Raw genomic sequence first — 26,759 nt, forward strand, 5'->3', positions numbered from 1 at the left:
CTGTAGTACATTTCCGGTGCCACTGTGAAAATTGGCAGACACTTCCTGCGGGTCAGGGTGTAGGAAATAGACTTCCGGTGTCCTTCTCCCTCATGTGAAGCAGGGCGGAGGGCACAAGAAGGTAGAAGGTAAAGTGTTTCTTTTATAGGGAGGCGGTTTATAATGTTTAGGCAATTTTTACGTTTTATTTTTAACTTTACCTTTTAAAATACTAATTGGCCTAACACACCTAACTACCATGACATTGTTCCCTTTCTTCTCGTCAGAGCCTAACGTTATCCTGAAATGACAAGCACGCAAACTTTTCATGATCTGAACAAGGGTTTTGGTTGTCTAGTTGCGGAAGTACGGGGCGGGGGCGGGACCAGAGAAGCATTGTCGCCGCCAAATAATTTCGAGTAAATTGTGGGGAATGGACAGGGCTTAAAAAATGAATGAGATGGAAAATGTATGAGAAGTGTGGGAAATGTTTTTGTTTAACGCTTACTTGACCAGTAGTATTAGTCGATAACCAACTTTGCTTAAAACCCCCCTTTTCAGAGGGTGCATTGAGCTCTCTCCCATAAGGAAATGTATTGTATGGTAATTAATTATAATGCGACTTTTACCCCTGATGAGTGGTTAACACGCTTTATTGGGAGTTGCACCTTGTTGGGACCACGGGTTAGTGGCTATTATTGGCTGTAGGGATTAGTCCGGTGCTTTCGAGAGAGGAAAAAAATCCAGTTTCTTAATAGCAGTTAGGTGTGATCGTTAATGATCGGTTGCAGGCATAGAGGTTTAAAGAAGGAGAGGTTGTAATCTACAAAATGAGGTTAAAACCATTTGTCCAGCTACCACAATAGGGACTAAGGCAATTAAGCAGAGAGCAAGCTATATTAAGAAATGAAGGCTTGCAGAGGATGGAAGGTAAGGACAGGGCAACTCCTGAAGAAAGAAGAGGAATCAATCCGAAGTTGTAAGTCAAGGTCAATTTTTCATGTTGGGTTTCAAGAGTATGTTAGAAGCAGACATTCCTAAATGGCAAGCACCTGAAGATGTAAAACTGTAGAAAGAAGCAACATTTTATAGCGCTTTGAGTCTGGGGCAGACAACCTAAAGATGTGAGTACGGTTTTGCAGATCTAAACATTAAGCGCTCAAGCCATCTGTGTGCAAAAGCCTATGGTAGTATCTTAGACCATATCGCAAGTGGGCTGTCGGCTTTATACTCTTTTACCTAATCCAACTTTGTTTCTGCAGCACAGCCTATTTCTTTTTGTGAGCAATAAAGATGCCTTTAAATCTTATCTTGTCACATATGCTTCGCTTTCAGTGACCGAGGTCAAAAGTCAGTTTGTCTTCCTACATTTTACTTTTGGTTCTGTGACTGAAGTTAGTGTTTTCAGCTCGTCAGAAAGGGCGAGAAGTCCCTAAAAATAGCTTGTCCTGATTACATCTTGCTTGACAATGCAAGTGGATTTTTCAAACCCTGTAATGGAGTCCTTTGGGTTCCTTTTTGGAAGCCCATGGCCTGTCCACGCGCCCAGGATGAGGTTGTTTCCTCACAGTCATAGAGTATTACTGACATTCCTAATGCAGGAGGGAGGAGACCTAGACACTGACGTGGCGACAGAGGAAACTGGACTAATTTAGAGAGTGCATTAGGACTTTAGCTGAGCCCTGTCATTTGATAGGTGGTCGGGAGAAGGGTGGGAGTGCAGTCCCTACCCTGAATGAGAAGGGTCATCCTGTAGGTGAATCCAGCCTATTTCTGTTAACCATCAGTGTGTCTGCTAATGGTTGTTTTGAACATCATGGAGAGTGCTGCACAGTCTACAAGCTGCAGCAAGTTTACCTGTGGCCAACAAACCTCAGCCTTTGGCACAAATATAACTCCCAGGCCAATGCCCGTACTGTGTGAGTCAGCTGGGCAAGCAACTATTAAACATACTATGTATATACACATCATGTGGTGCTCAATCACAAACTTACAACCACAGTACAAGTGCACACAATACACTTGTTAAGTGCATACACATATACCATTTGCTGGGTGCGGACACACCACCATGAATGTGCATACACCCACAAGTTGAAGGTGGACTCCACATTGAAATTATACACTTCGGACTAGATGAGCACATGCGCCCTACATTTGCTGTGCAGTCACACGCAGAGCTCAGATTACCAATGTGGTCAGCAACTAAGGTACGAAAGTTGCGCTGGAGGGTCATGACCCCTGGCTGCCCCAAACCATGCATTAGACACATGCACATTTTATTAAAATATACTGTTTTGAAAATGTCCTTAAATTAGCTTGCTCAGCACAGTGTAACATATGTTGAGTGTGAGTTGGGATTCAGAAACGGGGGAGGTGATGAACAGAGTGTCTGAATTAAACAGACCACTCTTACCCAGTCCAAAGATCAGGGCTTGATCCATCACCGTTATTTATCTCACTGCATCATCCCAGCTCAGAACCTGTCTATATGCAAATCAGTCTGTCCCTGGCCCAGTGCATCATGGGAACAGGGCAGACTAAACTACCAAGCGAATTCTTCACCAGAAAGGAGACAAGCTACCGGGGACCGGTTTCTGGCATTTCAGCCGTCTTCGGCCCGGCTTGCTTGAATCCTGATGGTGCAGTGAGAAAGGGACAGTACATGTGCACGCAATACACTTGTTAAGTGCATACACATATGTCATTTGCTGGGTGTGGACATACCACCATGAATGTGCATACACCCACAAGTTGAAGGTGGACTCCACATTGAAATTATACACTTCGGACTAGATGAGCACATGCGCCCTACATTTGCTGTGCAGTCACACGCAGAGCTCAAATTACCAATGTGGTCAGCAACTAAGGAACGAAAGTTGCGCTGGAGGGTCATGACCCCTGGCTGCCCCGAACCATGCATTAGACACATGCACATTTTATTAAAATATACTGTTTTGAAAATGTCCTAAATTAGCTTGCTCAGCACAGTGTAACATATGTTGAGTGTGAGTTGGGTGCATGATCAGCCCAAGAGCTGAGGAGAGATGGGGATAGATCTTAAGCTGAGATCCACTTCTGACCCTCATTGTGCATGAATCTGCGTGTCTATGTATACATGTGTGCACATTCACGTGTCCATCTGCACCTGTTTGGCAATGTGTCTCTGTGATAAATATGGGTGATTCTTGAAAACTACATGTGCTGTCGAGGACCACCAAAATATACAGTGCTCATCTCCGACACAATTGTCTTTTCCTGGCATAGTTTTGGCCCAGGCATAATATAATAATTGTCCTCCTCAACATATTTTGGGCACTTTTGGTCTGGTCGTGCATACTGGCAGTTGTCATTGACATATTGTGGCCACATCCGGCGTAATATTGTCCATCAATAACCAAGGAGATGTGGGGACAAGGAACAAATCTTTTAAAAGGTCCAGCACCCATGCTCCTTAGTGAGCAGTAAATTATCAGACTGGTTGTAGTTCCTCAAACATGAGGGAGACCCTATCGACGTATTCAGGAGGTCTGGCCCCAAGGATACTGGGTAAGGGTGGATCTGATTGATCAAATCAAAGTTCCCTCACACACCCGGTAAGAGGTCATGCTTCATCAGAGGGCGCTCCTCGTTGGGTAGATGCTGCTGTTCATAACAGGCCCCTCAGTGGAGGCTCTGCGGCGGAGATCATTTGTAGTGTAGGACTGTGTTAACCACTTGGGCTCCACCCTACACTCACATCCCTCCACTTGCATGCACGATACAGCTTTAAGATTAAAAGATCGCTGCCAAAGAGCCCCCACTGGGGGGCCCCGCAGGCATTGCAGCGCCGGCCCGACGAGGAGCGCTCTATGATGAAGCATTAAACCTACCAGGTCTATGAGGGTACTGTGATCTGATAATGGAAACCCTCCTTATCCCCCTTTCCCGGGATCCTTCGGACCAGACCCCCTGAATACGTTGTTATGGTCTCCTTCCTGTTTGAGAAACTGCACCCGTCTGATAATTTGTAGTAATGTCTATTACTGACATATTGTGAGTATCCTGGCTGTTATGTCCAGCCTTGGCACAGTGGTGCATCTAGTATAATGATGAGCATTATTGATACACTGGAGTCGTCCTTGGTATTATGGGGCGGCATTCATGGAATGTGACTGTACTTCCTTGGCATGGTGAGAATCCATAGTATGTGAGCATAACACCTGTATATTTGAAGCAGGTTCTTTCGATGTGAAGTATTGTAGATGTGAGAACTGGATTAAATTAGCAATCCAATGTTTACGCACTGTGTTTACTTAAAATGAAAAATGATGTTTTGAAAGCAAAAATGGTGTTAAGTTCAGAAAACAAACTTGGGAAATTGACTTTGCTTGGCTAAGATGGGAAATTTATTTGATAGAAAAATGTTTCATTTGCAGAAGCTGATGAAAACCCAACTGTTTCATTTCCAAAGCGCATGTGAAGCTGATATTGAACTCGTTATTGCTGTTATGTATTTTGTGCCAGAAGGTGCATACTGCTTGCACTGGTCCTGACATTTCTGCTGGTACTAGTGCATTATTAACAAATGCGGTCACTATTGTACTGTGATAAAATGGGTTAGTAGCCAATGATGATTTTCTTTGAGCAGAAGTAACTCTCAGTGTAGAAGAGTCTGGAAAACCTTCGTCTACAGGGGGACTACTACAAATAAAGTTATACTAAGATACTTATGCTGGTACTTGAGTATAGTCTTAATAATGAAACCTAGCTGTGAGGAATTTCTTACTAATACAGAGAATCTGTGTTCCCCGTTCCCTGACTTGCCCCCCCCCTCCACACCTTTGTCATTTTCATGTATTTTTGCCATAGGATTCTGGTTGGGCAGTACCTCGCCAGTTGATTTTGGGTGTTTTTTGTGGCTATATTAAATATTTGTGCATTTGGTCCAAGATCTGTAAAGTGAACAGTTCACAACATGTAACCGGTGTAGTACTTTGTGACCTTCAGAAAGTTTCGGACATATTGCGTACACTCACAATCCAGTGGGTTGGTTATTCTAAACCTTTAAGGTTAGAAAATTATCTTTGGGTCATTTGACACACAAATATAATCTTTGTGTTCTCTACCTAATATTCTTATTGCAAACTTTTTGGCAAATTTAAAAAAATGAGAAGTTATTGAAGCGGGCCACAATCTTCTTGCCCACTTGCTATTGCAAGTCGGATGTTATATGGGTGAGCTGTTTTTAGGGACCACAGGCCCAGTCAAGCGAGAGACTCAACTTGACGGAGAACTTGTGTTCTTATATATAAAAAAATTAAAACAATAAAGACAACTTTAAATCTTGTCAATTTGCTGCACGTTCAAAGACAGCTCAGATGTCAGCTTATTTCTTTTTACACATTGTTCCTTATTTTATCCAGGAGATTCTGTGTACAACATCCTCTAACTTTGCAGTCAAAGAAAGGAAAGTGAACTGTATGACAGTCATTCTCACTTCAAAGACAGGCTATAGGATGTCAGTTTTGTTTCTAACTGTACGAATATTTCGAAATATATTTCAGTCGCTTGTGAAAGCACTTTTTAAAATATATTTCTGAATTGTGATGGAAACATATTATTATAAGTGTATCAAAACAAATTGGAACACTTTCCTTTTATCAGGTTCAAGTTCTATAAGTGCATAGTTATTGAAACACTTTACTTGGTGATGTGCAAATGATCAACGTTTGCTGAAGCCCCAAATTCTCCATTGTTTATAAGCTATATAGTTTTAATCAGTGGGAAAGTTTGTGGCCATTTCAATTGAAATGTGCTGTCTGTAAATGACAGTGCACCACCACATCGTTCTTTAGTAATAGAACTATTGAAAGTTAGTTTTTTTTAACTCAAACTTAAAACATTCCTGTCCCCCTCCCCGATGTCAATCCTATTGATGAGGCAAATGAAGGATCATGAGTACCTTTAAGGGGTCCGATTCCAAGGTGCCTGCCACTGGGTGCAGGGATCAACGGAGGGGCACCATAGGGGCCGCCATCTGGCAGCCTCACACCCATGGAGGCCCTGCTGGGGGCCCCCAGAGACCGCTTCTGACTGCCTTTCCGTGCCGGACACACCGGCACAAAAAGGCAGTGAAAAGCTACCATCGAACTCCCTCGGTCGTAAAGAGGAGACAGGGGGAGTACTGAGGGATTTCCGGACTGCGGACAGGCTCTCCGAGCCGGTCTTCCGCAATCCGGAAATTCGAGTCAGAATCCTTTCTGACCGAGCCCATCAGAATGGCTCGGTCGGAAAGGAATTTGGGCCACACATTCCGGGTCGGTCGGAAGGGCTCCGACCATCGTTCAAAACCCTTCCGGCCGAAATCGGCCGCTAAGTGTGATACATTTTTCATTGTGCGTGGTGCAACAGGTAAGTATATTTAATTAAACATAAGTTTTTGTACAACAGACATGTTGAATTCACATGTTGGGAGGTGCTCTCATATTTAATAATGAAGAAAAAGGCGACCCGGTTAAATAAAATATTTGCCTAGGATCACACAATTTGGAACAGTTTATGGGTCAAGCACAATACAGTTAAGTCGAGTGGATTATCCAAGTCATTAGACCTGCAGGGCTAGTACATTTTTTCTGACTTGTCGAGGTCTGTGAAGAGATTATATAATGTTGACCGTGCAAGCCCATAAATTAACTTTGTCTAATGATTAAAAAGGACCGAATTTAACACATTGTCGTCAGTTTGGCAGAAATGTCCTCACCCATTTTCAGACTGAAACTGTTTAATCATTCATATTTCACACTACCAAATGTGGCGTTCAGATTGGGGAGCATGATGATTTAGTATTCTCTCTAATCCTTGGGACAAAACTCATCCCAAAAAGATCGGTTATAGTTTCAGTAGGGAATGTTCGATTCTTCTAGCAATACGGTTAGCTGCCTGCAAAAACATCAATTTGATTCTTTAAAAAAAGATTTTAATCTAATCTACCCCCACTCTAATTCAAAGTAAGGCTCATTTATTTTTGAGCAACTGTTATTTAGTAGCAGATTCCTAGTTGAACGTTATTAAATGAAAAAAAAGCATTTTTTCAAAGTTGTGAACAGCTAATTTTCATTCAGTGTGTATTTTTTGTCTTTATTCCACTTCTTTTCATCATACCACCGATTATGTATAGATATGTTGCAGTGCTGCCTAAGACAAAATAAATTCGCAGTCAGACAAATCCCAATAAAAATGTTGATATTGTTAAAAAAAAAATTGTAGATCAGCAGTATGGACAAGGTTTGGGATATACTACCAAGCAGCAACCCTCTCACCAAGATGCTCTATCCATTTGTTTTTAGGTCTCGCCTATGCAGCGCGCATGCGCTGCATGCACTGGGTAGGCAAAGGACCTTTAGCAATTGCTTCGGCTTTTCAGCCAAAAACGTGCTGGCGTTCCTTTGCCTTCAATGGCAACGCATGCACTTTTGGCGATTCCCTTGCAGGAGCAAGCAGCTGGCGCCATATGTTATCAATTATCGCGCCTTGCTGCTCGCTCCAGCAAGGGAATTGCGCAGGCTCCCTCCTCTCTATCCCCTCGTTGCAGCGCGCTCTTGATTACAGTAGAACGCTAAACGAACGTCCCTATCTACAGGAAACAATATGCACCAGCCTTATGTGCCAGACGCTTCTATAGCAGCAGGTTCAATTATTAAAATGAGATTATCTCATATTTTGCCAGTTCTGACAATTTACAGAAATATTAGTAAAACGCGGACCTGCCGTATTGTGCACAGAAAACCCTTACAAAACAACACCCTGCAGAGGCTAGTTTAAAGTGCACTGCAGATAAGTGAGGTAAACCTGAAGTTTGTGGGGTAAGACCACCCCACCCGTTCTGCCACTCGTGTGCACAACATAGTCATTTTGATTAATGCCAAACTTCTATTACGTAATTGGTGCATGGGGTTGATTTCTACATTGAAACCATACACAAGCACACAATATACTCACGAGCTGTGTCAGGCGCTTCAATGGCAACCGTTTGAGCAACTGGTAATTACAGAGCACACCTCTGTCTAGTGGCTAATTTTAGGAAGGAAAATGTGATTTAAGATGAAAATGAACAAGCTTGGAGAATGTGTTCTCATTTAGTTGCTATTATTAAAATAAGAAACTTTTTGTGCAATTTTATACGTTAAATTTGCCAAAACCAACTGTCGATGTTTGGGAAATGGTTCATTTGGGTATGTTAAACGTAGTGTGTAAAGAGGAAAAAAGTTTATGGGGACTAGTATGGGCTTCTCATGGAGTCAAAACCGATGGGGGAAGATGGGGTGCAGGTGCCTGTGCTGCCACCAACTGATTTATCTTCCAAATAATCAGAAGGTGCAGCAGCAAGGAAACTAGATATTGCCGGAGGATAGAGCTGGATCACTATGGAATTGCAGCTGCTGCCCACCTATTTTAAATGATAGGAGGACAAGACGTTTCCTTCCGAATCTCTAAGACACGTGCTCCCCTGTTTTGTGTTTGGAGGTGAGTGGCCTGTGTCCTGTCATGGTGAGAGCAGGCGCTGAGTGCCTTTAACAGGTGCATGGGTCTCAAGTCATGGTGCCTTACCACGACTTCAATCTACAGCAGATGTAACAACGTACTGTAAAAGCACAAGTCCTAAACAAGCATTGGCATAGCCAATAGGTCTTGCTTTTGGGACCTTATAAGTATTTAGTTATGCAGCACAATATCCTTGGTACAACAACATTAACTGTTGCATGGCAAAACACTTATAAGGTCCTAAAGGCAAGACCTATTGGCTATGCCAATGCTTATTTAAATATAGCTCACTATTCTCTTGTTTGTCTGTAAGTAATCTGTACATCTTATATTTTTTTGCTGGGGGAGAGGGACTCTCTCTATAGGTCACCAAATGTTTCCTCGTGCACACGTTCAATGTAAGCGTACTATGAAACTCTTTATTTAGCACTGGGCCTGGTGTGCTGAAATGCAATTTGCCCAGTCTGTCTTATTTGAAGTGCAGGCACTTTTTTTTACTCTTCTCTTATTTGATCCTTAACAGTTGCTTGCATTATGTCAGCCCTACTACACAGGATTCTTGTACCCTTTCATCAGATCTGATATGTAATCTTGTTTTTAATTTTTAGGTGTAGCAACATGGCACAAAACCTTAAAGACTTTGCAGGCCGCCTCCCTGCCGGCCCACGGGGGATGGGCACAGCCTTGAAACTCTTACTGGGGGCAGGGGCAGTAGCCTACACCATCAAGGAGTCATTGTTCCAAGGTGAGGAGGATGTTTTATTGAGTTATATCTTCAAACCCATTGAAAATTCAAGATTTGTATGAAGAATTAATTTTTATGAAAAATGTTAAAATGAGGGATACTTTTTGTAGGGAAGGGCACATGCAGACTCTGTGGACACATTTTAGATGCTGTATCCCGTGTCACCATTTACATTTTTTTTCTGTTTCTTGATGCAGTGGAAGGAGGACATAGGGCTATCTTCTTTAGTCGGATTGGAGGAGTTCAGCCAGACACAATCCTTTCGGAGGGACTGCATATCAGGTATGTTACTGGCACCTCATTGGGCTCTCTGTTGGTGAAGTGAAGGTGCTGGTGCTCCTATGCCTGCATTTGAATCTTACTCTATGGCCACTCAAAATCGCCACCATGCCCCTGAGGTGCTGCTTCACTGGGGTGATTCAGAAATAAATTCTCCATGTTCTCCCGTCCATGGCTTTTTCTCGTGAATTTACAGCTTCAGTAGCCTCTTCTGGCATGGTTTGTGCATGTTAATCATACATGGCCATTTATCATGGAATCCTAGGCTTCTAGGTTGGGTTGAATTCTTTATCCATGTTTACTCACTCGTGTGCGTCTTCCCTAGGATGCCCTGCTGCACCATAATCCTGCAGCCCGGTCAAGGAAATTCTTTTCCGAGGCAGGAGGGGAATTCAACCTTTGTGGTTGTGTGCCATACTCTCTATTCGTTGTTAGTCATCTGTCTCTTATCTGTCTAGATTTCCTTGGATTCAATACCCCATCATTTATGACATAAGAGCAAAACCGAGAAAAATATCTTCACCGACTGGGTCCAAAGGTGAGTACCGAATTTTGGGAGGCAATCATGAACACACAAAAAAAGCCCTAAAACTGCCTGTGTGCTAGTTCTGTCTGCTTAATACCACTGCTAAGATTGTCCAGCAAAGACTGATCATCATAATTCTTCTTAGCTAGTAATCATTCAGTCTCTTGTGTTCAGTAGCAGCCAATATATTGCCTTGGTGCCAGTTAAACTGCACTTGGCTTCATTTATAAATTGGACTAACCAATACAATTGTGTAAGAGCAAAGGGCTTTTCTTCAGAAGTACGGTTTTTACAGAACAAATTGGAGTTCCTTGGAAAGCATGCAAATGCTTCATAGCCACGTGTTTTTATTTCCCTAGCCTGTTGGTGAGTGATCTGGTGGGTGGTATGAAGGATGGGTGACCACTTTGAAAGTTTCTTCGTTTTGTTCTCTGCTGAACATAATGAACAGTTTGATGCAAATATTCATACTTAATATTGGACTTCAGCAACCGAGTAAAGCTTAACTTGCTGCCTGCAGATATTGAAGTTACATTAATAAAAGCAGGAACTACTATTTCCGGCTTAGTCCAAGCTACAGGGCAATTGTAGGACATAGTATAACAAGGACTGACGTCAAGAACTTGACAATATCTGGTCAGAGGGACAAACGTGAGGAGTTGATACTGTGAGGCACATCTCCACTATGACTTATAGAGATCATACAAAGGAAATGCTTGGTGGAAGAAGGAACTTTGTAAACCCCCTGATGGATTGTTATGTTTTTTTAATGTGTAGTGGCCAAACAAAGGCAGGCGGCATAAACTGTCCTCCTAGGCCTAATCGCCACCTTGCAAAGCAGCCTGCATGCATTGTCAGCTCTTTCCACTACAAGACCCAAGGTACGAACCACTGCAATGCTCTCAAAACAATCCTTAAAAGACCGGTTGCCCTGCTGCACGGATGATGCCCAGATCTATGCAGGAATGCGCATCTTTCAGCGTCGCAAAGACTTGTACAGCGTGTCCTTTCAGCGCTACAAACACCTTTCGAGCCTGGGAGCACAGACCTTCTCATGCTTGTTCCTTCACGGGGGTTCAATTCTTGTCCTTGGAACAAACAACTGTTGTGCGTGCGAGACCTAATGATCTCATGTTTTCTCAGGACAACTAATCACTAGGAAACAACCATTAAACTGTGCAGCGAAGCACACAGGAAAGACCAGTTCATTTAACTAGACCAGGGTGAAGGGTAGGATCTGGTTCTCCTCTCCAGAATGAAGTTGTTTGCTGTCATCATCTAAGGTAAGCGGTGTATTCAAATACTGAAATTGAGAGTGATACAGGAAGAAAGGTGTCAGAGAGGGCCCATCTTAATTATCAACTGCTATCGTAATCGAATGAGTTGATCTACTCTGGGGTGGTACAAAGATCTCCACGCATTCACTCGCTAAGGCCTGCACCGGGGCATAACACATCATGAGTAGGGTTACTTAGTCGGTAGGAGGCTTTTATCATTAATTACTGCAGAAATTAGTACCTTTACTTGGTTTAAGAGGCCAAGGAACCCTGAAGGCTTAACCTAAATAAAGACTCTAACACTACTGGCTGGGTGCGGTTCTCACCTCTTTATATATTATCTTGACCGGAGCCCAGGTACAGCAAGTACTGTTGTCAAGCCATCTTGCTGCCTGTTAGGGTAACTTACCTTATAACTTCTTTACAAAGGGACATCCAGACCACCCAGATAACCAGGTCACATAGTCTCAGTTATATTGGCAGTTATAATTCCTGTAATTATATTTGCTGGTTATCAACTCTTGTGAGTAGGATCTTCCTAAAGAGTTCAAACATCAGAGCCACTTGCAAAGAGCATTGTAAGGCCTTATTCACAAAGCTTGAACCCATGCCCATTTTGAGTCCCGATGCTTTGGTTAATTTAATAATAAAAAATTGAAAGTCTAATTAGTGAGGATATGCCAGATGATTGAAACATATTTGTTAAGATTCTGAAATTTTTGAAAAACGTTTCTTGCATAGTGCTTTGTCACAGTTGTAGTGCATATCTCAAGTGCGGCAAGTCACATATATTGAGTTGTTTCACTACCTGTCCGAACCTTTTCCGATTCTTCTCATATTGCTCATATTTCAGACTAGTTTGGGTTTTCTATATTGTCCCAGCCCCAAAAAATATTGTTCCAGCCCCAAAAAATCTGCCACTGTAGATCTGTGAGGGAGTGAGAGAAAGGGTCTTGTGTCCGCAACCCTGGTTGTGATAACTTTTACAGTGGATTGTATTTTTGTTTGCAGACTTGCAAATGGTGAACATCACCCTTCGTGTCCTCTCCCGTCCCATTGCTGCCGAGCTCCCAACCCTATACCAGCGGCTAGGACTGGACTATGAGGAGCGTGTCTTGCCATCTATTGTCAACGAGGTGCTGAAAAGTGTGGTGGCAAAATTCAATGCCTCTCAGCTCATCACCCAGCGAGCTCAGGTGTGTGCTGCAGGGCTGGGGCCACTGTAAACCTAGAGAGAGTCTGGGACTGCTGTTGGAGTCCAGGGAGTCTACAAGATGGCCTGGGAAAAATAGTCCCCACCCCATATTGCAATGGAATTTACCGACCAGGCGATGTCCTGTTGACCTTTTCATATGGGCACAGTGAGCATGTTTCTAAAGTGGCTCTTTCAGTACATGCGTTCATGACTACTATTCCATTGTTTCTGGGTGCGTCTATGGAGTGTAGTGAAGGGGAGTGTGAAGCCGAAGAGAGGGATAGGGGTGCAAGTGGGCAGAGGGCAGATCATCCATACGGTTACTCTTTCTCTTACATTATGGTCTCTGCTCCTTTGGCTCCAGGTGTCGCTTCTAATTCGGCGGGAGCTGGCAGAGCGGGCTCGGGACTTCAGCCTCATTGTTGATGATGTGGCCATCACAGAGCTGAGCTTCAGCCGGGAGTACACCGCTGCTATTGAGTCCAAGCAAGTGGGTAAGCACCAAACCCTAAGGTGCACTGGGTGGGATTAAAGAGAGGTCTCCACGGTGAGGTGCCTTTGAAGCCTCTGATTAGTAGCTCTCACTCCCCTGATGGATTTTCTGGGTGTCTCTGCCAAAACTCATCTTCATCATGATAAAATTGCTATTAGGGGAATGTTAATGGGACTGCTCAAATAACTCTTCGTGTCTCCCTCTGTTTCAACCCTATATTTCTTTCTGCCATCACACTTCCCTGATTTTGTTACATTTCATGCCGTCCTGCTCTTTTTTTATTTTTCTCTATCACTAATGTCAACCTTTGCTTTCCATCCCACTTTCCCATTTATTCTACCAACTACTTTCGCCGATTGTCCCATGTTCCTCTACCATAATCACTGTTGGCCTCACTTTTACTCCCTATTACCTACCCTCTTCCCTCCTCTCTCCTTTGACTCGTACTGCCTTTACGGCCTCATCACTTTTTTCCTCTGTATTTTACCTCATGCTTTAATTTTCCACACCTCATGCCCCTTTTTCTCCGTGTGACTTCAACATCCCTTTGTTTCTCTTTTGTCTGGTCTTTCCTTTCCTTTGCTCCAATTTTCATCTTTTTCTTTGCCTCTCCATTCCTATTTCCCTTCACTACCTTTTCTGGCTTCACCTCATGTTTTTTCTACTTTGTTTCATATCTCTTATTCACTCCCTCCTACCTGTACCATCCACTTCCCTTCATTCCAACTCCTTCCACCTTTCCTCCCTTTCTAATTCCCACCTACGCCTCTCACTTACCCATCGTGCCTATCTTTCACCTTATGTCCCCTCTTACTACTACTCCTTCCTCCACTCTCTTGCTCTTCAGTCCCCCTGCTTATTCTCAATCCCGACTCTTATTCTTACATTTTCTTCCCTTTATCTCATCTATCATCCACTCCTCTGCCCATCACCCTTACCTCGATTCCTCACTTAATCAAGTTGCTTATTTTTTCATCTTTCCTCTTCAACTCTTTCCTTGCACCATTTTCCACTTCCCATTTCTCACCCCTTAACCTCTTCCTATTTCCCTCCCCCTTTTTATTTCACTTCTTTCCTCTTGTTGTGCTGTGGATTTTCTTTCTTCTCTGTGATCTTTCCCTGCACTACTTTGCTTCATCTTTTGCTTTTCCCACCCTGACAACCCCTGCTTTTGCCTCTTTCTCCAGCCCAGCAGGAGGCGCAGCGGGCCCAGTTCCTGGTGGAGAAGGCCAAGCAGGATCAGAAGCAGAAGATTGTGCAGGCTGAAGGCGAGGCAGCCTCTGCTAAAATGATATCCTTTCCAGAGAACCAATATCATGTTGAAGGAGGCATATGATACTAAAGGAGCATGCGTGTTAATGCGGGACCCTCAAGATATGGGTGGGTTGAAGTGCAAGCCATGTGTCCTCCATCCCCAGCACTGGAACTTGTACTGGCCAAGTGATGAATCTAAGGCGAAGGTGATCCCTGTTTTACTAATGGTCTGGCTATGCTGCACAACCATAACTCCAGATGACGATGGTCAGTCTCTAAAGTGGGAGCTGGTAAAAGATCCAATGCTTCTGCATTCAGAGCAGATCAAGAGTACGGTGCAAAGCACCACGCACTAGTCCAATGGAGCCAACCCAAAGTCTTAGGCTGGCTCCTTGGTCTCCAGCGTATACTTTCCAGAAGGAAAAGGAGAATCAGTCATTTGGGTTCATAGGTTGTGCTGTGAAAAGCCGAGATCATTGATAAATCTTCGATATCTCAGGGAAATGAGCAGTCTTTGGTAATCTGATGGCTGGATGAAACCCACAGGGCATGAAACTTGTTTGAGCCTCCTCAGACTGCGTGATGTGTATTTGAACTTTTGCGAATGGAGGGGCTTGGACCTTTGGTAACTGTTTCACCTGGGTCCACCCCACTTGGGTTAGCTACTAGTCTGTCTTGATGTCTATTCAGATTGTCCTAGAGAGGGCCGTATGTTTATGTATTTGAAATCCTTAATGCAGTAGATCTTTTTGCACCAGGGTCTCCCCACATGTTGACTTGGAACTTCATTTTGGCAGCTTTTACTGGCTGGCTTTAAGGCACTGTAACAAAAGAGAAGATGGTGTACTTCAGAGATTTAGTTGCATGTTTATGTTCAATGCTGCAGAAGGGGGACAGCACAAACTGGAATACTTTAGTTGGGGGCACCTTGGATAGCAAAACACTTGTTCCAGGCCGCTGAATGTTGAATGTGTTTAAGTCCTCAGTTTCCGCTTGGAATTTCAATTTAAGTAGCTAGGCCATGCTGCACATCACTTCATTGTGGATGTGATGTCTATACTCTGGACAACTATGATATATCTAATATTTCTGCCCACATGATGAGTTGCCTCACAAGCTGGAAAGTCCTCTAAGTGTCAGATAAGTGTTCCACCATGATCTTTGTTGGAAATATGGATGGGGTATATGCTCCAGCTCTAGTGGTTGTTTTTCTTTGACCTGTGTTTCTTGTCACATCGGTGAGGCCCTCAGCAAAAATCCTGGGTATCTAAAACTGCGTAGGATCCGTGCTGCACAGTCCATCGCAAAAACGGTAAGGGGTATGCCATGAAGGAAAGGGACTTGTGTGCGTTCATGAGCATCAGTGGAAAGGAAGGATTGGTAATAGGATCGAGGGGTTTGTTTGACTGGTATGAAGGGTTTTAAAGCATGGAGGGGCTGGTAAAAAAAGGCTGGTGCTAGCAAGGGATAGTCAGACCCTAGGTTAAAACCTGATTTAAAAGACCCGCCAAGATATTGTCAAACTAATATCACATTTTGTACGGCACGTTTGTAAGAAAGGGTGTTCTATGTCTTGTTTGAGTGCTAAGAATTGTATTCTAGATTTTCCATTTGCAGCCCGAGATTGAAAAATCCTATAGAAACGGAAGTTAATACTATAATATATGTTTAATTAATTTCTATGTTTTGAAAGTGCAGAGCTTTTTATCTTGCATGTGCGTTTTGTTTTAGTTTGGTAAAACACTAACCCCACCTGAATTAAAAGAACCTCCCCATACCCCCACCACTACTTGAATTGAAGAATCAAAGGATCTAGGGTAGTTAGTTCCCCTCTTTAGACGCTGGAGAGCTCCAAAGAGACTGACGCTTCTCAGTGATAGTGAATTCTGCCTTAGGGAGGTTAACCCCTTCCATGCTGATGACGGCCCCCATCTGTCATGCATTACAGTGCTCGTGTGCTGATGACGGCTGGGGGCCGTCATAAACCCATTGACTCTTTAAAAGTCCAGCACAGCAGCAAAATCGGCCCAGCATGGAAGGGGTTAAAAACAATTTGATGCCACACCGAAAGTGTTAGTCCGGGCCTGATTGCATTGTCTGATGACATTACGTTCCACCCTCCCCGCGAGCATCATTCCTTCCTGAACGCTGATGCAGTGTTCTCCCTAGCCTTTTCAGACTAGGATTCCTAATTCTGAAACTTCACTTACTTTTCTCCCCGAAGTAGGGGAAGCAGACCACTATGTGACCTACTGAATAGACCAAAAACATTTCTTCTGCTGTTTTTGCAAACACCTATGCTTGTACCTTTAATACTAAGGGCTTTTCTTCTTGTGTATTATCTCCATTGATTGTATTATATTCCTCATTCTTTCCACTATCTTTATCTTCTTTCCTTTCCTCGTCTTTGTTGACTTGCACTCTATGGCTTGTCTGCTTTTTTTTATCCCCCTTTTATTCTTCCTCTTTTTGCAATCCCTCCCTCCTTTTTTCCTTCTTTTTTATGCCTTCTCCCCTCTGTTTGTCTTTTACTCTTGCTTTCCTTTTTGTTGGACTCAACCTGTATTCCTCTCGTATGTGATCTTAATCTTTTTTTCCTCCTTCCTCTTCTCCACAGATCGCAGCATCGCAAAACAAAGTGTACCTGAGCTCCAACAGCCTTGTGATGAACCTTCAGGAGGACAGTTTCGCTAGGTGAGGTGCTACTGGGGAGAAGAGACTAGATGGATGCTTGGCAGAAGGGAGTCCTGGATGGTCAAGATGGGTTTCAGGGAGCAGAACAAGTTGCAGTGTGCATGAAAAAAATATATTGGCTAGCAAAAGGGTATGTATGGTGATCTGTCTGAGGAGGCGGGGATATATGGTCTTCGCCTTAATCGGAATGCCTAGTGCATGGCTTTGACCTGGAAAGTTGAAGTCTTTGCGGAGCAGTTTTATAAAGTGAGAGGTGAAACGGCCACACCGCCTTGCCTGTCGGAGTAGAGCATGGTTTCAAGTTCTCTCTGTGGACAAAGTTCATTTAATAGACTGACTGGAGCAAACTGCTTATAAAAGTAATATATATAAGCAGGGCCGACGCTAGGCATGGGCAGAGTGGGCAGCTGCCCAGGGCCTAGCACTCAGCCCACCAGCATGTGTCCTGGCGGTTCCCTGACGATCCATTTCAAAGAAAGGTGTCACCTTTCTTTGAAATGGAGGGGCCCCCTCCCTTGGCCTCTCAGGGATGGTATCTGGATACATAAGGGAGGGAGACGTTCCTTTCAATTGAAAGGAGACCCATTCACAGACACTGTGGGAGGCCCTTTGTCCATCATTTTGGCGCCCCCATAACTTTTAGCCCAAAAGCAATTCTCACACCTATCGGACTGAAGGTGTGAGAAATGCTTGTAGGCTCAAAGTTAAAACTGTGGGGGGAGGGGGGGGGGGGGGGGGGGCGACAAAATGCGGGACAATAGGCCTCCCACAGTGTCTGTGAATGGTCTCCTTGCAAGGGGCCACTAATCGACATTAGAGGGGCCTCGCACATTCCCTTTTAGCCGAGGGCCTCGCAAATCCTAGAACCGGCCCTGTATATAAGCAGCAACAAGTGTTCTAGTTTGGTGAAGCCAAAAAACTTCAGTTACTTGAAGGATTTAGGTAATAATGCATTTCTTTGCTTGATGGACAAAACTGCTACAAATTGCAGCTTGTAGATGGAGTTTATAGCCTGGGAGGCAAACCTACCCACATTGTTTGAGTGTATATGTAGGAGAGTGGAGCAGTGTCAAATTATTTCATGGGGTGCTTTTGGCAACCCTAGTCATTTGGTTTGGAGAAACCTGCTGCTTCTCTCTATGCCTAGTTAATCCTGCTGCCTCATTCTCCATCACCACCCCTTCTCTTGAAAAAGACCAAAAAGGAAGCGTGTAGAGGCATATTGAACAGACCCACTCCTTTGACAGTATGACCTACTGCATCACGAACTGTGTGACAAAATATTTGGTGGCGGGTGGTTCTTGGCAACCAAAATGCACTCTTTTTGTGTCCTTGTGAAGACATTTATGGAGACTCCTGTCATGTCACCAGTGGACGTGGTGCATAAGAGAGGTCAGTACCGTATTAATATATCACCAGTGTCCGTGTTCTTTAATCATCCAGCTAATGAAGCAATCACTCCTTGTATAGCTTGGCCAGCAAGCAATCAAATGCAGGCAGCAGATGTTGTATTTACTACTTTACAATCAGTGTAGGTCATCCCAGTTTGAAATACCATGAACAGCGCTCAGTCAAATAACATGGGTGGAAAGCATTCCTGCTTCTGGCTGTGATGTAGGAGTTATCTTCCCACCAGACCTCTGTGTAGCTGAATATATTTGTGCTGGGAGCATGCCGCAAACATCCTGCTGGGTTTAGAAGTTTGCAGAAGGGTCTGGCAAGCTGGTGTGCCGGGAGACTGTGGATCAGAGGTCCTACCACCACATTTTCTAATCACTCCCATAACGGAGACCCAGGGGGCAAAGAGAACCCTAGCGTACTTGCAGGGGTGCCGTGTGGGTCCCTTGGTACCCTAATGTCTCACTATATAACCTCACAGGCAGTCTAGAGATGCTGCTGGTGCAGTATTTCAGCAAATGATGCAGGAAAGGGAGCTGTGTGTTTAGGCGCTGTGGAGAGGAGCCAGGAAATTAGGGGACTGTGCAAAGACAGACGAATTTGGGTGTAGATTATAAGAGGCCAGAAGAAAGGGTCTGGGGTGCACATAGCCTAGCAGACTAGTGGGTTTGTGGATCTTCCGTGAAATTATACAACCTCCCACTGATGCAAGGCTTTCCCAATGCACGTCAGTCCTGACTTTGAGCATCCACTGGCATGGCTGTAGAGGCTAAACAACACTGGCAATACACCTCCGTTCTGATTTACAACACCCCTGCTGTCTTAATGTTGAGACTCCACACACCACTGTCAATGAACTTAAATCCTTACCAGTAAAAATCAGTTATGTTTGTATTACAGGACTTTTGCACAGCTACAGTTGAAGGTATTCGGGGATAGTGTCGATCATACTATACCGTGTGTCAATAATCTGTTTTATTTCTTCCTTCTCACCCTTCGCCTCCTGAAACTGCTTGCCGCTACAGAGGAAGGTAAGTCTGCAATTTTTTATATACTCCCAGATTCTTTTGATGACTGTCTCTGTATTGGACTTTAATCTTTACATGTCCAACTGAGATTCCTGTTCTGTGCGCCATGGGGTGGGCGTAATGAAGGCGTTACAGCAATTGCACCAAGCGTTTCTTGGACAGTTATGGGGCTATATCCTGATTTTTTTTTTTCCCCAGAAGAGTAAAGATATTGGACGCAGTTAAAACCAATGTCAATCCTGCAAAAAAAGGACAGAAAATATTAGTATTAGACTTTTGATTTTTTTTCAGCTGAAGTAAAGGTAGTACTTTTTTGTTTGTTTGGTAGGCCACCGTCCTCTCCATGTCATGTTTTACATTGACTAAGGAATGGTGCATTAAAAGAGTTATTGATAGAGAAACCAGTAATGTATTTGAGAAGGGACGGGTTGAAATTTAAAGAAAAAAAAAAGGCAAATAAAAGGTACTCCAGTCAAGCATAAGGCCAAAACAATAATAGGATTAAACAAGCATTGACCAAATGCAGTAAATATTGCTTTTTAGGCAGATTACCTGAGTCAACTGTTTGCCACACTGCAAAAAAAAGAAGAAAAATCATGATGTGGCCACTATTACCGGGCACCGCACATGTATGCACCCACAGAATGACACGAGTGCCATTTTCCTTTTATTTTTATGACAATTTAACATGGCATATGCCGCTTTGATTGGTTAAAATTTTTAGTTTGCAAATGCACTTTTGATGTAGCCAAACTCTCAGCTGCAAATGTCAGCTGCTAGACGCTTCCAAAAAGGTGCACCAAAAAAAATGTGAAATGCCTACGACAGTGGGGGGAGGAGCGGCAGATTGAGTTCAAGGGATAAAATAAAAATAAAGTTGTGGGCGGCAAGGAGGGGCACATGAGGGAGAAAGCAACATTGAGCACGTGATGGTGCAGGAGAAGAACCATATGTGAGCATTTCTTATGGGAGCGAGCAACACAGGACTTACAGGGGGCAGCAGGTGTTAGAGGGAGAGAAGCAGCCCCTGAAGAAGAGTGCTAGAAAACTCATTTACTGTCCTGGAGTGGTAAAAGAAGTGTAGTTCCATAAATGTGAGCAATGGCAAGCTAAAAGCCATCCAATAAAAGGATGGTAAAGAGGCCATGCTTCAGTGGAGTAACTGGCAGAAGAAGGGGAAGACAAACCATTGAATAAGAAGTAGACAAACTAGTGACAACCATGTGAACCAATGGTACTTAAAGGTCGTACTCTCGGTTCACTGTAAGTTTTAGGTAGACCCCACAATAGGTCTTGTGCTTTCTGGTAGGAAGGACCTAAAAAGGCTTGGGACGGGCAAGGTTAACATTGGTGTTCGAAGAGTATTATCACTAAGCTGGAGTCGCTGCCTGCTAAATAGTAACAACCTCTATTTGCCCCCTACCTTGAATACCTGACTGCTTGCCTTCAAATCATTCAGAACTTGGTTGCTCACCTGCTGCTATGTTTTAACTTTCACACCTTCATCAAGACCCACCCAGCAGAACTGCTGTTCTCTGGTTGAAAAATGAATTATGTTCATGAACATGTATATTACTAAGCTGAGGGAAGGCTAGTGTTGGAGGTCTTCTAACTGCCTATGGGTCCTAAGGACCCTGCATCACAGCCGGTCACAAGATGAAACTCTTTATATGACTGCACCATTTGTGAGTCTACCCCATCCCGACCTACCAGAAATCCCTGGGGCATGTATCTGTCCTCATTCAACCTCAGAAAAACTACAATTATTCCTCTTCACCCAAAGTCTTTGTTTTGGAGACACTAATGTGCAAACTCACAATCTGTTCCTGGCCCAGTGCTCCAGTTAACAGTGCTAAATGGTGAATTCAGTGGGTGTTGCCCACTATCCCTTGGGTTCTTCCCACCAACTGGTAATCTTCACTGCAAGATAACTATCTTTAACATTAGATATTTTTGGAGGTGCAGAGTAGATCTTGATTTGTGCTAGCAACTACCTCTTTTTAAAATTGAGACCAGATCTGTCCTGTAGTGTTCTCACCCCAGAACTTTGTTCTGCTGGACAAAGATTACCATACTGACTAGCTTTCTCAACTGGACTATTAATTCACAGTTTTGAGAGTACTGGCAAAACATTAAATGCAAGCATGCGAAATACATTGTCCGGAACTTCTACTCCTGTGACTGAATTAAAGTAAACACTGTACTAAACCTGTTGGTTTCCGAAGCCTTCTGAGAACACTTAAGCATTTCACTGTAGGTGAACATACGGCCGTTGTGGTCATTGTCACAGAACATTTGAGCCTAGTGCATAAACCTTATGATAGTATTTGGGTATCCCACAGCAGAAAGAACTAAAACCATATTTTTTTCCTTTTGGGGGGGGGGGGGGGTGGTATCTTAATCTCAAAATGAGAAAATATGTTCAGTAAATTGTGTGTTCAAGCAAATCGGTATTATACACTCTTCGCTTTGTCAGGGCTCCAATCTAGTTTAGGTCCAACTGGGATTATTTTTGATGGGTAATCTGAGTTACCATGATAATATGATTTTTTTTTGTTTTTATTATGGATCCATCAAAAGTGTTTGCTATGTAACTCTGTATTATGTATTGTTCATGTTAAATTATTTGATGGAGTATTTTTTAAGGTGTTTGACTTTTATGGTTTTCTTGTAAAAATCAAATAAGTGGATGATTGTGTGTGTTTGAGTAAAAGTGCAACAAATACGTTGTATCCATGAGACCTGATATTTAAAGCAAACCAGACTGCTTTTAAACATAATCAGAAAGGTTATTTGTTGCACTATTTTTAAATCGGGTATACCGACTGCAACACAAAAAGGCACAAAACCTTGGTCCGAACATTTGCTCATTTGCAACATCTGTTACCCCAGCCCCAGAATTACATGGATGTCTGGTATTGTGCTTGGAAGACGAGATGATATCCCTCTGGAGCAAATGGACACTTGAGTGAAGTACTACAATAGGTCCCTCTCATTTGGAAACCAATCTGGGCAGCATGTTGCATGTGTCTTAGTTATAGTAAATCTTGGGGTGTGCCAACGAATTGGTTTTTTTGGGTTCCCTCATGAGACCGCTATCACATCTATGGGTTTGGGGATACATGCTAAAAGACTAATAGTGTACTACCTGAGTCTGTTGCAGTGATGGTAGCTTGTAAGGCTGCATGTCCATGATATGTGCCACTCCGCTCTTATAGGAAGGTCTCCAATAATTATTTCTATCTTCCTTGTAATGCAGTCATTACTGGGGCTGCTGCAAGACCCAGTCAGTTGATTGTACCTCATAAATTGTATATGCCAAAATATTGCATTACCTTTCCAAGCCCTCTTTTTGCCCTGTTTGTTCTCTTTATTTAAATAATGAATTTGTGGAGTCCTTGACTGTGTCGTGTGGTGCATAATGTGACCGGATGGTTTGACTCATTCCTCTCTTGTTTGTGTCTGTCTTTCTCTGGTTCTGTGCAGTGACAGCCTTGTCGTAAAACAGCAGAAGAAGTAAAAGAGGGCAAGTCGCAAAAGAGACTTTGGGGAAGTCCTGGAAGAGAATCGCCAGCAGCTGGGAGAAAGCTGCCCAAACCTGAAGTCTCATCAGAAAGAAGTTGTAATTGTGGTATCCACAGACTGTGGCCACAGAGCACAGAGTCTGACGGCAACCTCTCTGGACACGCAGGGTCAGATCGTGCATTTCCTATGTATCCCAGTGAGACCAAAACCTGAGCGAGCAGATCTCACTCCCTTCAGATATCTTAATCCATTACAAGAATCCCTTTTAATTCAGCAGAAAGATGTCTGGAGTGAAAGATGAGGAGGTCAGAACCCCAGGATCTGGATCTAATGTTGTTTTCTATCAAGTTACCTGGAGCACTGCCTTCCTGGGTTCCTTCTGACCCCAAAGCTCCATTCCAGGGTCGAGATGTTGGCTCTTTGGTTCCTTTGTGTGGGTCATCAAGGATAGGACTTCATGTGGATGAAGGGACCTTAATCCTGGCCCTTGGGCATACTTTGTGCACGCTTATTCTAAAAGATTTTAGTTGATGTATCCTACCTCCAAGCAAAACAGTAATGGCCCAGAGTTTTGTCTTTCTCTTTATGTTTCATTGGATGAGAGCTGCAAAAAAAATCAACGGGAAAACCAAATTGATAAATAAAGCAGGTGCTGATTTGTACTGGTGGTCATTTCTTGGTGTGGGAGGCTGACTGCTTTGATGTGAATGGCAAACTTCCTGCTTTTATGATCCTTGTCTTGAAGTGCATGCTAACATTTTGGTGCTTTCTTTAAAGTTTCATAAAAATATTCTTTTTTAGTTCTCATCACAACATGCACTGGAGAACTGTGTATCTCTCTGATCATGGCAATATGTAAACTGGTCAAGTTGTTCCCCTCAACTGATGCAGAAACGTTCACTCATGCTGCCAAAAGAATCCTTTTTAAAAAATTTCATTCGCCACATCAACTCGTGCATGCCTCGCAATAAGGAAAACATTACTCCTGATGGCATCTTCAAATTGCAGATTCCTCACTTTAACTGGATCTAGAAGAGGTTTCACCATGCTGCTGCATGCGTGCTGGTCGGTGGTGTGGTTCTGAGTCAACTTCACTGTGCCCCAGAATTGATGACTGGAGAAATGCATACACTCTGCCCCAGAATTGATGACTGGAGAAATGCATAGGTGCCACCCATGCATACTGACATAAATTCCTTCCTTGCTTTCTTTCTGGATCTTCGTTCGCTGCTCCAAAGCTAGCTCCTATGATTTTCTTGACCGTTGAGATATTTTTCCTGAAAATATTCTTAGTGTTCAAGGGAAATGTCGCCTTCCAGCATCTCTGGTGCCTAAGATTGATACTCCAAGTAGTTTGGGGAAGTGGGGTGTGCTCTGATGAATGTGAACGTTTTCTGGGACCACAAAGCCAAGCTGTATATTACTAAACGTTGCTGGATACTGCAATAAGGCTGCTCCCACTCAAAATCTAGGACTCTGAGCCAGTCTTGGTCCCGTGAGTCTATCCTGCATCAGATCTTTGTCTTCCGGTGAGTCAAAGTTAATGCGGGTCTTGTCCCAGCCTCACCCTCTGATAAGCTGTGAGGACATCAAGGTGCTCCGTAGACTTGTTCCTGGTGCCCACTGAGGAACTGATTCGGCCGTACATTTCAATACAACCGGATTACCAGGTTCTAGCTACTCCAGAGCAGTACCCTCAAAAGCCCACCTTTTGGCAGAAACCAACACTGCTGCTTAGTTGCTTAAGAGTTTTGGGGAGGTTACTGCTGGAAAGATGTAGTTTGTTGAGTATCGCCTCCCCTCTTCTAATTATTATTCTTGAAGTTCTTTACATATTATACCTTGAATTAATTGTAATGGAAAAAGTATGACATGTTAACACCCCCCTCCGCCACGTCGCCTTTACTTAAAACCGATTGCTGACAGGATTCATGCTCCTTGAAAATTTTTTTTGCTCTTTGAGCACCCTTTAAAAAAAAGTTACTGGTATTCCTTTAGAAACACATTGAAAAAACCCTAACCTGTGAATTGACTTCTGCTAATCTTAAATTTTATTTCGAATGTAACTTTGCCAGTTCTTTGAACTTTGTTCGTGCAATCTCTTTAGGTCTTTGCTTTTTGTCATCGTACTCCAACTCTAGTGCCATGAGCTTTAGCAAATTTTACAACGCTTCTAGGCTTCTCAACGACTATGAACCTATAAATTACGACTCTTACCGTGTGTTCTGATCCCAGGAAGAGCAAGACTATAAAAGCAAGACTTAATAATTCTGAGGAGTGCGATCAGTTTAACTCTGCATTCTACCTCCTAACTTTCACTTGCAGTATGGGAGTGCAACTGAATGCCAGCTCATGAGAATGAGCAACAAAACTGGGTGGGATTCAGTTTCTTGGAGTTTTGAGATTCACAATGGCTGACAAGATTTCAGCAAAGTTGAGTTTCACATTAACTTAATCTATGGCGTCAACGTCTGTTATAATAAGCACTGGCGTTTCCAATAGGTCTCGCAGTAGGAAAGTTGGAGCTATTGGTTTTGTAAATGACAAAGCCCTTTATGTTTTTAAAATGAAAACAAAAATAAAAGGCATTGTTATTTGCAATTGTAATAGCTCAAACTCTCGTGAATGCGAGACCTATTGCATTGCAAATGCTAGTCTGTATGGGGATTGCTGAGAAATGTACACCGTACGCTGGTTTAGATGTAAAAGAACACACGTGCACCTCCACAGTGGAGCATCTATCCCCAAAGCCAAGATGTATTGTTATGAACGACCTGGCACTTAAACTGTATTCATCTACAAAAGGTGCTTTAAAAAACACCTAAAGAAATATTAGTGCCTGCTTCGTTAATGCACCAATCAGAGGCCTTGAACTAAAGAAGGGTCACCAATACAATGAGGCAGCTGAGCGGCGTGTACAGCCCAGTGTAACTAGACACCCCCAGAGGCGGCGGTGATCGGTTGGGGCACTCGAAGGCATTTTCCTTGGGGAAGTCCTATCGGCGTCAATCACCCGGCTGTGAAGACAGCGCAGCTCGGGTAGAATGAGGGAATACAGGCGTGCGTCTCGGCTCCGAGTGTGACCGGCCGAGGTTCAGGGAGTGTGTGGCGCGTGAGTCACCGGCAGGCCACGCTTCACGGGAGCCGATCTGGACTAGTGCTACATGCAACCGCCGAAACCAGATCTGAGTCCCAAATCTCTGTGCCCAATGAATATGTATAAGCGTGGCTTGGTTTCCGCTCGAGGTTCCAAAAAGAGTTCGGGTGAGCAAGAGCCAACCAGACTAGGGCTTTTCAGTGAATACACCTCTATGTTCACTTGGTGTCTCCGAGCTGTTGTATTTTTAGAGGTAATACGTTACTTCGAGATTTGAGCATAGAATCTTTTGACCAGCAGGCTTTCGAGAGGCGAGGTGGTGTTGGGGAATACACTGTGAACTCTTTCGCTACCTGGTTTCGAAAGATTACGTGTCATTTCCATGCTGTAAATTGCATGTTGAAGCAACCGATGTGTTGCTCCGCTTTAAATAAGAAATGTGCATTCTCCGGCGTTCTGCTAATTGGCCATGGCCTGTCGGCGGCGCACTGCTCCATCTCTCGGCCTCTAAAAATATGTCTGTGTTTGGAAGAGCACAATGTGCCCCTGTTTGGGAGAAGATAACTCCCTGGTTGATATATCGTTTCTTGTGTGTGTGGCATTATCTCACCCGCCGGCTGCTGCTGAGCTGTCCGTGGACGTGTGCCGCACACACAGATAAGGGCCCCAGAGAAGAGTTTCTGCGAGGTGTGTGAAATGCACCAAAGCTCTGTTGAAAGGAATTTGGGGGGTGGGAGGGGGTTCTT

General features: G+C 43.6%; 1 protein-coding gene across 1 annotated transcript; it reads left to right on the top strand.

The window, feature by feature from the left end:
- Window positions 1–23,578, top strand: PHB2 (prohibitin 2). The gene is made up of 10 exons (XM_086932972.1): window positions 1–128; window positions 9,111–9,247; window positions 9,445–9,529; window positions 9,985–10,064; window positions 12,341–12,525; window positions 12,889–13,018; window positions 14,205–14,308; window positions 15,506–15,583; window positions 16,889–16,970; window positions 22,878–23,578. Exons 2-9 carry the CDS (start codon window positions 9,121–9,123, stop codon window positions 16,967–16,969), a joined length of 870 nt encoding a protein of 289 aa, XP_086789098.1. The 5' UTR covers window positions 1–128; window positions 9,111–9,120; the 3' UTR covers window position 16,970; window positions 22,878–23,578.
- Window positions 23,579–26,759: the final 3,181 nt, after the last annotated feature.

The sequence above is a fragment of the Lissotriton vulgaris genome, chromosome 7 (genome assembly GCF_964263255.1).
Source record: "Lissotriton vulgaris chromosome 7, aLisVul1.2, whole genome shotgun sequence".
Classification (NCBI taxonomy): Eukaryota; Metazoa; Chordata; class Amphibia; order Caudata; family Salamandridae; genus Lissotriton; species Lissotriton vulgaris.